The sequence below is a fragment of the Orbicella faveolata genome, unplaced genomic scaffold (assembly GCF_042242905.1).
Source record: "Orbicella faveolata isolate gen_17 unplaced genomic scaffold, um_ofav_v1 contig_24, whole genome shotgun sequence".
NCBI lineage: Eukaryota > Metazoa > Cnidaria > Anthozoa > Scleractinia > Merulinidae > Orbicella > Orbicella faveolata.
In genome coordinates, this window is record NW_028301552.1 from 32,399,932 (window position 1) to 32,413,878 (window position 13,947).

General features: G+C 40.0%; 1 protein-coding gene across 1 annotated transcript; it reads right to left on the reverse strand.

Annotated features, from left to right (window-relative positions):
• Window positions 1-372: 372 nt before the first annotated feature.
• LOC110056121 (uncharacterized) lies at window positions 373-13,889 on the reverse strand. The gene is made up of 11 exons (XM_020762565.2): window positions 13,623-13,889; window positions 12,673-12,700; window positions 9,341-9,460; window positions 9,017-9,231; window positions 8,187-8,291; window positions 7,243-7,308; window positions 6,702-6,794; window positions 6,447-6,572; window positions 5,583-5,993; window positions 2,828-4,842; window positions 373-2,073 (listed from the first exon to the last, which is right to left on the reverse strand). Exons 1-11 carry the CDS (start codon window positions 13,671-13,673, stop codon window positions 1,989-1,991), a joined length of 3,315 nt encoding a protein of 1,104 aa, XP_020618224.1. The 5' UTR covers window positions 13,674-13,889; the 3' UTR covers window positions 373-1,988.
• Between the last annotated feature and the right edge of the window lie 58 nt (window positions 13,890-13,947).

Consider the following 13,947-nt stretch of genomic DNA (forward strand, 5'->3'; position numbering starts at 1 on the left):
GACATGTCCAACAGTAGCAGGATAACGCATTTCTGATTATCTATCTCACAGAGAATGTCATTTTGTCTATCCCGGCGATCTGTAAGATGCAGAACCACTTCAGTTACCAACTTGCTCCAAAAGCACAGAACGAAAGTCAGCACTCCTCACAAACGATGAACAAGAATGGCCATAGGATGAAATGCTTATTGACTGAGTGAGGTCGGGCCGGCCGGCCGAGTCTCGACTTCTATAATAAGGTTATATGGACCTACCATGATATGGACCCTGCCATGATATGGACCCTCGGCACTGCCCCTTTGGTGTTCTTATTAGAAGGGCTTGACTGTAAAATCTCTAGCATTCAAAGCAGTAAAACTTTGGTCATAAACATAGTTTTAAAGCGAATTTATTTGGCAAAATACAATTCGCTCCCACATATTAGAAAAGAGGGAGCGGTACAATTCTTTTCTTAATTCTTTGTACAGGATGGTGCATTAAAAGCAGTTCTTAAAGCGTTAACACTATAAAATAAAATTATTGTCTATAACAAATTCTAAAATGCATTCTTATGAAACTTCAAGTTACGACTGCTGCGCACAGACCATCCCCCCCCCACCCCATCAGGATACCTTAATCGTTCACTCGCGGAGAATCCAACAGTTAAATGATTCTTCCGTTTCCAACAATTTTCAAATTAATTCTTTAAATTTGAATAACATCTTTAAATTATGCCTATCCTATTAAAAATATTAAGAATGAAATCAAAAAGTCCTTATTATGGGAAATTTTCACGCTGTAGTGAAATCGCGGAAATTCGAAGACGCGTAAAACCGCGAGGAATGCGCCAAAGTTCGTTGTCAACGCATGCCAAATAAAAACAACGTGTTTTAATCCCTGACGTCAAGTTGATGAGAATTTGCGGAAACAAAAATTTTGTTGAGATATTTTAGTTCAGGTCGCAAACTGTCTTTTCAATGGCTTCTTGGAATGTCCACCATTGTTGTGAACAGTTGTTCCTTGCGTCCGAGTCGATATAAACAAAACAACCGCAACACAACTTGTTTAAATTGTTTTTCTTCTCGCGTTTCTGGTTTTGAATCTTCTAGTTGTGTCACAAACTCACAAAAAATTACTTGGTTTCGAAAACTTAAGGAAAACGAAAAACATTTGGTGTCGCGAAATATTGCACATTATTAAAACCGCGAAAATAAGTTGTCGCGAAAATTTCCTCTAATAAGGTGTTTAAGGCTCACGAAGGCTTTGCCTGGTTTAAAAGTTTAAAAGTTGTCTAACCACAATTCTTAAGTAATGGAGCAAAGAAAATTACATTTTACTTGAATATTTTACTGCGATCCTTTCCGGCCATCAATAGTTGGCTCACGAGTCAAGAAATTCAGAGTTTTTTAAATAGCGTGGTAAATAAATATTAATTGTGAATTCAAACTTCCTTGCAGCACGATAACTGCACAAAGATTTTTTTGATGCGTTTTAAAATTAAATCCGTCAGTAAAATCTATTCTAAATTCTGGAGTCATTAGATTTTTTTACCACGAAAAAACAAACAAAACAAAACAAAGACTGTATTTTAGCTTTGACTTCTAGGCTTTAAAGAGTTAATAGTTAAAATAATTTAAAATTCAAATAAATTACCATAAGATCTCCATCTAAATGATCTAAATGAGTTAAAATTGTTGGAAAATGCCTAAACCCCACAAATCACAAATCAATTCTGTAGATTAAGTTTTCAAGCTGCAACAGCTACAGAAAATTAGCACCGAGCACTATTGGCAAAGGACCAAAAAAGCGCCACAGAAAGAAAACACAAACCTATCGAAAATTCTATCGAGCAGCGAGATACTTCTGTTTCTGGCTTAAGTTTTGTATTATTCCTCGGGCACTTCATGCTAGAAAGGCTCAAAGGCAACTACATGATACGGTTTTGCGTATTTTTTTTAAGAACTAAGATCTGTTTTATTTAATTTCTAACACATTTTATCCGTTGACGCTTAAATAAACTCTGGCTTGTCACTGATAGCAACGAGGGGACGAATGAAATCCAGGCGCGACTTGGTGGGCTTGTATCGCCGCAGTCTGCAATGACCAAGCAAATGATTGATAGGTAAATTAACCATGTACTCAGCTCTAATGATTACCACGGGACTGCGATGCACAGTCCTGTGGTGATCCTGTGGTAGTCAGTCTTCTCTCGAGTAATTTGTCGTTGTTCTCGTGTTTTTCTATCAGCCATGAACATGTTTACCATAAAACAACAAAATGTCCCTCAATGAGCGCACTTGTGTCCCCTCCCCCCAACCCACGGTAGCCGGTGAACATTTTCTCTGGTAGGATACAGGAGAATCTTTAATTTGTTTATAATATTTGCCAAATTACCATAAGCGATACAGTTTCTGATGGAGCTGCAAAGAAATTAATACTGATTATTGAAAGGGCACAGCACGATTAAGTGTCCCAAGGAATTTGAGCGCGATGTATTGAACACTTTTTGTGCAACGTGGGTTTAAAAGCTCAAAATTTTACAAAGAATGTATGAGCTCATTAGCGCTTTTGCCACACAGAAGTTTTGAGGTTTTTGAAAGTCATATTCTCCTCGAATATTACACCCAAAGGGCCAAAAATTTCACCACTTACTAAGTTTCACAAGCTCTTTACGTTTTTCTAGTAAAATCGTGTCTAGCATTATGCCTTGTACGCGCAAAGTCGTATGTTAATGAGGAAAAATGTAAAAAATGACGGCAGCAAAGATTCGCCTATAGGGCGAACCGAAAAGCAAGGAAAAAAATACGGCAAGTGCTTCAAATTCAACGCAACCATTTTCAAAACCTACCTCGCTGAGCTACATCCGCGTTCTGACCTGCCGGGGGGAGGCTTGGGCCTGAGCAAATCGTCACGATGATGAGATTCGTAATTGCTCGTTTCCAGTCCATTTAAGTCCAACCCATTTGAGAGGGCCCCGGGTTCATCTCGTGCCCAGTAATCGTCAGCGTCGGCGTCATCCACCGCATTTTTCGCAGAGTTTTGATTTTCTTCTTCGTTGTTATAGAGATCATTGAAGCTTGGGATTCTAGGTTCGGCTGCCATCAGTTGAGAAAGCACAGTTTTATCAGGGCTTTTTTCTGGAGCCGCATTAAATTCCGTTTCAAAATTTGCGTCAATTTTGTTATCGTCCTCGCCTAACTTTCCACGCTCACCTTCGGAGTAGAAATTATTGTCGAGTTTTTCTTCTCTAGAACTCAATGGTTCGCTATATTCGTTCATTTCCTCGTGTTGTTCGCCGATGTAAAACTGCACGTTGTTATCAGGATTACCAAACATGTCCGAAATCCGAGGAATCTCGTTCAACGATGGCTCGTTAATTTTCTCAGAGTCACTTTTCTCGTTTTCCACCGACATTCTATTGATTCGCTCCTCATTAGAAGCCACCTCTTTCCCATTATCCCCATTTGTTTCGGAAGTTATTACTTTTTCATCGAACATCTCTTTATCTTCTTGCGATGAACGCGAATTCTGTTGTCCTTGCTCAGCCAGCTCTTCTTGATCTATAGGAAACTCGTACTGATTTTCGTCGTCGGAGTTTCCGCCTTCTGAAGCCTCCGAAAACGATGAACCTTCTGCCGCTGGCGCAATTTCGGTGTCCCCTAGAATAAACCCTCCTTCACTGTCCCTGAAGTGCAAATCCCGGCAAGTGGTGACAGCCATAGCGGAGCCAGGCACATGAAGGGCGTGGTGCGAGTGTGAGGACCCCTCCTGCCTGTCGGAAGCAAATTCAGCGGAATCAAGCCTGTATTCGTCAACTTCTGAGGGGTTCGGTGCATCATCTGCTGCTTCTTCTGGAGGTTCGTCCATCATCTGCTCCAGTACAGAGGGTACCCGGAACAGTCCTCTGCCTTCTCCAGCTTCCGCTGGCGGTTCGTCGACCATTTGTTCCAGTATGGACGGCACACGGAAGAGATTCCCTGGCTTGGGACCCTGAGGCGACTCTGCAGTAGACTTGTGATCCAGTTTATGGCTGCTTACCTCGTCATGACTTCTCTTGTCGTCACAGCTGTGTCTTACGGGCTCAGAGTCCAGCGGTAAATCACGCACGTGCTTCTTCAAGTCGTCATGGTGATGATGATGGTCGTACATGGTAGATAAGTGATGGCTGCTCGCTATAGCCGCCACTTGTCTCTCCGTCCTTCCCACATTAGCGAGTTCTTCCAGCTCCTCGTCGCATTCCGTTTCCACAACCGGAGGGGGCATGTATACAACTGGTTGGTCCTCCACCACCCCTGGGGACCACGGAGAGGCAAATCTACTTTCTTCAACATCGTCTTTTCGTTCTAATAACGCGTCCAAATCCAGTTTTGCCGGTTTTGCATCTGGCGAGGACAGCTCTCTAATGACTGTCAGGGGGGCACCCGGCACATGAGCTACCGGGGAGGGGGATTCTTGGGATATCTGCACCGTAGGGGGAGTTTGGTCTTTTTTAACTTCAGCTTCTGAGGAAGCTGCTTGCTCTATGTTTATCTTTACAGGACTTCCTGAGTTAAAATGCTCTACATTATCTAAGTCCATTCCAAGCTCCAGTGAATTTTGTGACCCTATTGTAAATTTGATTCTTCCAGTTTCCAGCTTACCCAATTCATCGTTACCAACTACATTGAGATCTCTGTTATTTTCATTTTGTTCATCGTTCGCTTGAACTTGGCCAACCGGTTTGGCGTCAACCTCGTTGCCATCAGGTTCATCCAAAATTTCTTCTTTGTCCACTCCGCCAGTCTGTGCCCTTTGCACATCTTGAACGATGGCTGAAATCAATGCTGGTGTCTCCAGCCTTCTTTCTCCATTCACGGCCTTTTCCTGTGAAAACGGAATAATTGCAGCTGGTTAAGAGCATGGCAGCAAATCATAGACGTATTGACTAAAACAGTGTGGAAGGGATGTGGCCAATGGTTGGCGTGTTTGGTCCTGGATCGATCGCACTGAGTTCGAGCCCCGGCCGAAGTGCGTGTGTTGTGTTACTAATGAGCGAGGCACTTTCCGATAACAGCGTCTCTGTCTTCCCCCACCCCCCCCCCCCTACCCCGGGGGTACTCCTTTATATGGGCTATATAGGCATGGTTTTTGCACCCTAGTCTTGAATTGGGTATGTTTTCTAGAAGAAGCTACTTTTTCATCATTATCGATAAGACCATCAACGAAAGCCCTTCACAATGACTTTAACATCGGTCTGACCCAGGGAACTAATTATAAGGCAGGTCTAAAACTGGACATTGATTTAAGGATCAGGTCTTAAATAGGGTAAATTGAATTTTTGGCCAGGTCATAAATATAGCAGATTTTGGTCTTAAATACGTTAAGGGTTTTGCGAAGCGGACCGCACACCCCCGCCAAATTTTTCTCGGAGTACCCCCGGGCTCTTTCCACTTCGGAGCAACAAAATAAAAAGGGACCAGGATTGGGGGCGGGGGGGAAGAACTGACTACGATATCCTCGAACTCAACCCTAATGTGACCCAAAGGCTAAACTGACCCAAAGCCTTCAATTGAAACTTTCACAAAAAGCCAACCCTAAAATAAATTTTCGTAATTTTCACGTGCCTGTTTAGGCGCCTTCTGAAGATAAACAGCTTGGGGTTTCAGGAAATTCCCACCGTCTTTCTCCACAGCATCCAGTACTTCTCTTATCTTCTGAATCACTCCTCTATCTGAGGTACCAAACTTGTTGATAGCATTCCCAACCGTAATGCCGCCATCTTTTCTATTCGCTTCATTACCATGTTCACTGTGATCTTCCAACATGTCGACACTAGGCGACACTCGGTCTGATGCATGCAAGTTCGGCAGGTCAGGCTTGTTGTCCGGGGGCGTCGTGTATATTTGCCCCACGGGAGGGGTGCTGGTAGTTGTGGTGGCCTGAGAGACATCACCCGGTGTTTTCTCCCAGTCAAATGGATCGCTTTCCTTGATGCCTTTCTTGGCGATTGCTTTCTCGACAACGGAAATCAACATCTGCAATGGACGAAAAATTTAAGAAAAATAATAATTGTAACTTCACAGTTACTTCTTAACTCCGGTTTGTCCTAATTAGGAATACATGTGAATAAATTTTATCTTCTTGTCCTTGGACAAATGGTAGTTCCTTGGGACAACTATACACTAATGAAATTACACACAGTCGAACCTCCACTAACGGCCACCTCTCTACAAAAGGTAATCAAACTTGATCCGTACCGCACGTCGTTGGTCTCTGTTTCTGGTAAGTTTCTGTTTTATTGATATAAATGAACTGTTTTTTTGAAAAACGTGTTGCAGCCCCCCCCCCCCCCCCAAAACAGGTGTCATGTTACACCCCTTCCTCGCCATAACGACCACCTCTCTTCGACGGCCTCTTCTTTCTGTCCCCATGGTGGCCGTTGAGGGGAGATTCGACTGTACTTTTAAGTTAATGGTTGTTCATCACACCTTGTAGTCAGGCTTGTCTTCATACTTCAGCTTGCTGATGTGATCCAGAAACTGTTTAAAGCCCGGAGGCAATGATTTCAAAAACAACTGATGGTCATACGCTTTCTTCATTTTGCCAACTTGTTCCTGACATTAGATGTAAAAACACAAAACTGATGTGATACAGAGACAAGACTAAGAAAAAACATCAGTTTTCAACTCGAGTTGAACAAACTGAAGTTGATGACTTTTGTGTCAAACTGAAACTTTATGTACCTTATCCTTGATTTTTCTCCATGGCAGATGTCCAATGGCAAACTCGGCCATCATGTAGAAAAACGACCACAGATCATCCTGTCGGCCCATTTCCTGGTAGATAACAATTGAATAAATCGAAAATAGTATGTTTAACATGAACCGAACACAGGATACTAAAATTTGCACTCCTTCACAAACGAATGCCCAAACTTTGCACGACGTTAATCTCACGTAGCTGGTTCTTGAGCATTATAAATTCTATGTACAAATTCTATGTTGGGTTCTGCCAAGCATGTTTGCTATGTACCATAAACAAACACGTTTCATTCTCAGACACAGACACGTGATCAATACAGTATGAATGTGTGTCCAAACCTTGAGCAAACCCTGTCAATGCGGTAACCACCTAACTGCAGCAGCTACAATTTTTTTGTGCAAACAGTTCCTCGTTGTTTAGTCGTTACCCTAGCCTCCCGATTTGGCTGTCACAATTAGGTGTTGGTTCTGAATATTAAGATACAACAATTTTGGCTTATGAAAATGACTGACACACACTCACCTTATTTTCATGAGCATTAATTGACGCATAACGCACAGTTCCTCTAAATCCTGCTGAGCCTCGTGCCTAAAAGAATAAATTCAACTTCAGGTACTGTAACACTCTCTCTTCTCATAACAAGTCAACAACAATAAAGTGGTTTCCATTTGAGCGCCAAAAAGAAATTGGTGTTCCATTACTCAGGTGTTTCATTAATGTTTTCAGCAGGGGGGCAACTGGTTTTTATAGATGGGCAAAACCATTAGAACTTAACTTCTTTGTAAAAAAACTTTCCCCCAGATGGTCAAAGAAGCCAGTAAAATCGTCCTCACAGCTGGTCAATTCGCCCGCTGCCTGGTCCTTAATGAAACCCCTGCATTACTACACAACAGGTTTGGCTTGAAAACGTGTGCCACGTTTTCTTCCAATCAAAAGAAAAAAAAAAAAACACATCCAATCACGACTCCCTTGCACATGTTCTCTCGTGCTTCGACTCAGCTACATACATTTACTTGAAGTTTTGACTGGCTTATCTGATTGTCATTGTCCTTTGTGATTGGCTAGATTGATTTTTACGACACTTAATAGGCTATTTCTGTCCTGCTCTCATCTCTGTTTCAAAGCAAGTCTTAAAGCACAGCCTTTCATATTGAAATGAGTTTCCCTTGCACATTCATTGTCTTGCAAATCAAACTCATTTCCACATAAAAGGTTGTGCACCAAAGCTTGTTTTGAAACAGAGGGAAAAAGTAACTCGGAAATGGCTCATTGCAAACTGCCTATAAATTAAGTACTTTATCCAGCATACAAGTTCACACTTATACTGTTATCCAAAGAGATACATGTGTATGTCTGAGAACAACAACAAAACCAGACATTTGAAAGCTCTGTTTAAAGATCTCCTAAAAAATATCTAAATAAATTAATCACTATCACTTTGACTACTCATGAAGTATGACACTTACAGGTCGCACGTCTCCATTCCCTTTGGTAAACTGTCGTGCCAAACCAAAATCCAACATAAAACAAGAATGGCAACTGTCTGAAGAACTACCCATGGAAAAATTGGACTAGAAATAAAACAACACTGTTAAAAAAAATCGCAACACATCACAGTTTTTTGGTTTTTAAATCATTTTCACTAATTTTTGAAACTTTTTACCCAGCAAATTTCCCTTCCCTATTAGTTCATAGGTTAAGCTTTGGAAGAAAGTTGTAGCAAGGAGCAACTAAAAGTGAAGCCTTGGAGCCAAATGGCTCATAGCTACCAGAGCTTCTCCTGGTTTCTGTGGCATGAAGCGGCTAGGAGTATTTCTACTCCCCCTGGATGGGATTCTAGTCCATAGCAGATCACTCCCCCACAATTTGTTAGGTTTCCCCAACAATTCGCCGGTACCCATTTATACTCCTGGGTGGAGAGAGGCACTGTGTGAATTGAGTGTCTTGCCCAAGAACACAATACAGTGTCCTCGACCAGGGCTCAAACCTGGTGCGGTGGCCTCATGGTTAGTGCGCCTATTCCCAGAGCGAGTGGTCCAGGAAGGAGTGACTAGGAGTATGTATTTCTACTCCTCCTTGGATGGGATGCTAGTCCATTGCAGGATTACCCCAGCATCAAGTTTGCCGGTACCCATTTATACACTTAGATAGTGTCCCTGGCCATGGCTTGAACCCGGACTGCTCGATTTGGAGACAAGCACACTAACCATGAGGCCACTGTACCTCCCACCTATCAATTTATACTCATCTGAAAAAGGTCTCTCTAAAATAGTATATAAATGATGATGACGCTTACAGGTTTAATATCTCGGTGAAGAAATCCAGCTTCATGGATGGCTTTGATGGACCGCAGGATCTGGAAACCAAGTCGTAACATGGTGCTCTGAGAGAACACTCCTTTGGGCTGGCTTCGCCGTAACTCAGCAAGATTGGAGCCTTGCAGAGACATCACAAGGTAGTTGAAATTCTCATTTCTACCACAGCTTACAAACTTGCAAACATGGCTACAACCTGAAGTAGATCAAAAAAGATAATTATTATTATAAATAATGATGAATATGGGGTGACTTTAAGCAGTAGAGCATAACATTTTTGTCAGAGTGATGAAAAAAATCTTTACCTTGAAGTTTCTTAAGCACAGCTACTTCCATTTTGAGGACTTGTTTTGACTGGTTCACAGACTCTACCTTCAGAGCAACTGAATCTTTTGTAACAAGATCAAAGGCACAGTAGATCTCACCTAATATTCAACCAAACACAAGTAAATTCAGAATAACATTGAATTTTATATGAACGTTAGCTGCAATACCAAGACAGTGTAAAAGAAAATGCTATTGAACTGCTGTTTAATTTGAGAAAATGACATTCAGTAAATAAGTTGAGGAAGTATTTGTCTCTCTCCCTACAGGCTCAGTTTGCCCCTTCCGTAAAAAGACATCAAAGATTCAACCCCTAACATTCCACACTGATAACCTAGCCCTACACCATCAACTATGTCTCTCAGACCTTCCCTGTCCTGAGCCAACCTCTTCAGCTGTGTTCAGGAATACCGCCAAAAAAATACCCAATTGTCTTAATGTCTATATAAAGATCCTGTTGCCAGGTGTTACTTGGCTTGCCTCACTTCGGTAGACCTGTGAATTCCATTAGACAACTCAGAGATCTGTTTGGTTGCAGCTTGGGTTTGTTTGTTTTTTTTTTTAGGTGCCTTTGAGTACTAGGTAACAACCAGTGGTAGTCATGTTATGGAACTCTGTAGAGCTTTGTTTTCGGCATGGAATTTCTACTGACATGAAATCTCAGATGCCTCATAAGTTGGGAAGGAATTGAGCAGCAGTACAGAAAGAGACATCATTCACCATTTTTTTGTTCTGGCTTAGCGTTGAAGGACTCAATCTCTAACAACATTAGGACATCAACATCTTGCAGCCAGACATGAGATTGGCTAGCAGACTATCCGTAGACAGAATTTGGCTTGATTCCAGAATCATCATAGGCACCAATTCATTTGAATATTATCACTAGCAGCACTTGGCGGCAGCAGGGTGACAATCTTGAACAAGTCAACTGTACTTTATGGTTGTCTTTACAGCATTCAATATCTCTAAAGATCCACTGAGCTGTCTGAGTATTCTGCTACATGTAGGGCTGGGGAATGTCTAAGACTTAGTAGTTTTAAGTTTGGTATAGAAAATTGCAAGATACTTTTAATTAATATTAATCATTACTATTATAACAGTATGGTGACAAGAACCAGAATATTAAACAAAGTAATGTTGTAATTTGTGCGGTGTTAAAAATTATTCTAGAATCTATCATTTCCCAATATCAGTGTGATAAACGTGGGTACTTAGATTTAAATACAATGTATTAGACTGTCTAACACCATGCCAAAAATAAATTTGCATGGGTTAGCCAATTAACATTTGCCCCAGTGGCTTTTAATTCATTCTTAGAGACATCTAGCCTAAATCTCTGACATCAGAAGGTGTTAAACGTGAGCTAGCTGGAAGCTATTGAGTTGAATCAGGCTAAAATACGTCACTCTATAGATCTTTTGTTGATAAATATTGGTATTGAAAATTTGTGGCCTAAACATTTCTATCTTGTGACTAATAATTAATTCAACCTATGAATGTTTATCTTGATCTGCTTAATTAATACAAAGTGCTTTGAAGCACTATTTCTAGTATAATGTTTTGTTATTCAAATTGCTATGGCAACAGTGCATTTAGGGTACTTTGAAACTGGTGTTTCAAATATTGTAATTCAATTTTGACGTTTGTCTACAGGCAAAATATAAATATTATAAGGCTTCAAAGAAAATAAATTTCATGATAAACTTGTGCATGTAGTGAAGTTTACTTGCCCACAGGTAATTTTGCTTAAAACTGTATAGGAATACAAGTAAAGGCATTTATAAATCTTACTTATAAAGCCCAGTCGACAGGGGTTATGTGATAACATTGTAAACCAAAAACAATGGTTTCTTGGGTATATACGAGGACGCAATTAAGCCCATTGACACCTGGAGCTTTTTGGCATTTAAATGCATTTTTTGGACATTTTGGACATTTTCAGCCCAACTTTGAGCTAAATTAGCTGCAATCCACTCACAGAGGCATTAATAAATTTGCAACATGACAGCTTGCCTTTCTTCCCAGTAACATCGAGTTTTATGACCTTTTTGTTCAGGCATGCGCAGAAATAAAAATTTTGAAATATAATTTTATGATTTAAAAAATATATGGCAGTGTTTTACAGTGTGATGAGTTAAACTGGGTCACCTAGAAGAAAACTAACCAATCAAAAAGTAGACTGAGAACAATAGACTGGCAGCTTCTTGTGATGGTAGGTAGCGGTCTGTCTGATGTAAAAACATAAACACTATCGACTCCTCTGCATTATATAAACTCTTAGAGACTCAGTTCTTGATGGCAAATTAACATAAAATTTTATAAATCTCGCTCTCAAAATTTAGCTTGAAAACTATGTTGGAACAACTACTAAAAATAAACTGTTGAAAAGCGTACAAAATTTAGGATCAAAATTAACCAATCAACAAATGGCAAAGTTTGCTAAGAGGTTTGCAACTCCTCGCACTTAAATGGGTTTTCAAGTTTTTTTTACATCGTTGTAAGTTTGAATTCTTCAATGTTATTGAGTTTTATTTGAGAAAAAGATTGCTATCCTTTGCTCTCAAGTAAGTTAAACATTCTGATTGGTTACCTCTTTTCCAAGTGGCACGGTTTGAGTTACACTGTAGTTGTGACCTTAATATAGTAACATCTTATTTAGTGAGACCAGAAATAGCTCCTCCCCTTTCTGAACTAATTTTAGTAACAAGATTTACGTCTTTGCAACAAACTTCCCCTTGAACAGTCAATCATATTGCTGTAATTGAACTCAATGAAACTTAGATCAAGTTCAGTTGAGTTTGGCATTATTGGATGCAATCAATCAAAGACACTTTTAGCAGCTCATTAAACTACTTGAGTTCAACTAATTAATCTTTACAAATGACAATAAATAATAATTTAATGCTTCAATTGCATTAAAAAATCAAACATGTCTTTGTGATTGAGCTCAATTAGCTGAAAGATTAAATGACTGATTCACTGTCACTGGTTATATTTTAATATCTTATTAACAAAGATATTCATCCTGACCTTTGGGTCAATTTGTCACAGAAGCCGCAATATTCTTATATTACATAATGACCACAAAAAAATTGAAATCTGTCACATGAGTTTTATGTGCAATCAATGAACGACTACGCAATATACTGTAAATAATAGTAACAAGTATTTGCTGCAGAAGTTGTACTTTCATGTGAGTTATATTATAACAAGAAGCGTACAAGTAAGATAACAAAAGTGAATTGTCAGTTTCCAAATTGTACAATTTAACCACATTGAAATCGCAAAGAGGTATTCGTGGGAATTCACTTACCAAATCCGCCTCCTCCAATCTTTTTGTCCTGTGTGTGAAAAGACAAGAATGAACTTGGTATAACTGAGATCTATCACAGCTAAAACTATCACACTGACATCCTAATTTATTTATTCTGTCACCTACAAGGCTTATGTACGTTGAATCGAGAATGCCATTTCCAGCTCATTAAAAATCTTATTTGATCCGTTCAAAATTAGAAGCATTGCTCAAAATAGACAACATTCTGAAGGCAATATCAAATAAATAAATGAGAATTGTTACGACGAACTTTCACAACTGTTAATTCAATAATACACAAGCCGTTAGTTATCGATAAAGTCTTCGCATTGACGGCGTTGTTTACATTTGCAACGCGGCACTGAACACCCGATTTGGTCAAAGTACGATTTCACATGTTTCGCGATAGGGAAATATCTTTCATAGAAATTTCCTTTCATTTCATGGCTTCCCCAGTTAAAGTCTTATTACAAGTGGCACAATCATGAGGAATAAATAGTGCAGCCCAGAATAAATAATGCTTTGTAAAGCAGTTCGACATCTGACGCGGATGACTAAATAAAGCCGGCATTTGGCTAGATCGCAAGTTACGTCGCCGAACTTCCTGTGTGTGGCTTGAACACTCTTCCGTGAAACAGCGAATAAAATGTCGACACTTTGCCCAGGCAACTCAGTTATATTCTATAAAGAAAGGTTATATTACTATTCAGTTGTACGTAAGAACAACTTTCGTCTGTTTCGATCACAAAAGCGCGATTTCATTAACAGTTTATAAAATTGCGAAACAAATTCAAGAAAAAAATTGGCACGCAGCATACCAGGAGAAAATTCGATAAGCAAGTCAAACGACAGTTCAGTAAGCTGTAGCTACTGAAACAAACTGCGAAATATTGAGTTATATTCTTCCACAAACACACTCTATTTCAAAAAGTTCCATGTTTAGTACTTACGATCTTCCATCGCTGCCTCACCACATCGCCCGGCGCAAGAAGATCCGCCATAGCTACTTGCTACCTTCCTTTGATAACGCTAAAACCGAGTAAAAACATTGGTGATTGCGTACGGGAGAGTTTCTCTCCCACCTTCAACACACTGTCGAAATACTTAACAATTCTAAACCACTATAGATGACTCATCGTCGCCTTTTTTATGTAAAACTCGGCGAATATCAATATACCAGCCACGACGAAAATATAGTCCGTTGAGGTTGTGAGACGGTGATCAAATAATAAATTAGTCAGCGGAGTAAAGCACGAACTTATGAGCCTATCGTCA

Bases quoted from the DNA above. Each gene is read 5' to 3' on its own strand.
- LOC110056121 (XM_020762565.2), bottom strand. From the start codon at position 13,673: ATGGCGGATCTTCTTGCGCCGGGCGATGTGGTGAGGCAGCGATGGAAG. The intron at 9,232-9,340 runs GTAAAGATTTTT...GATCTACTTCAG, and splicing joins TGTGCTTAAGAAACTTCAAG to GTTGTAGCCATGTTTGCAAG. The intron at 4,843-5,582 runs GCACGTGAAAAT...CCGTTTTCACAG, and splicing joins TTCAGAAGGCGCCTAAACAG to GAAAAGGCCGTGAATGGAGA.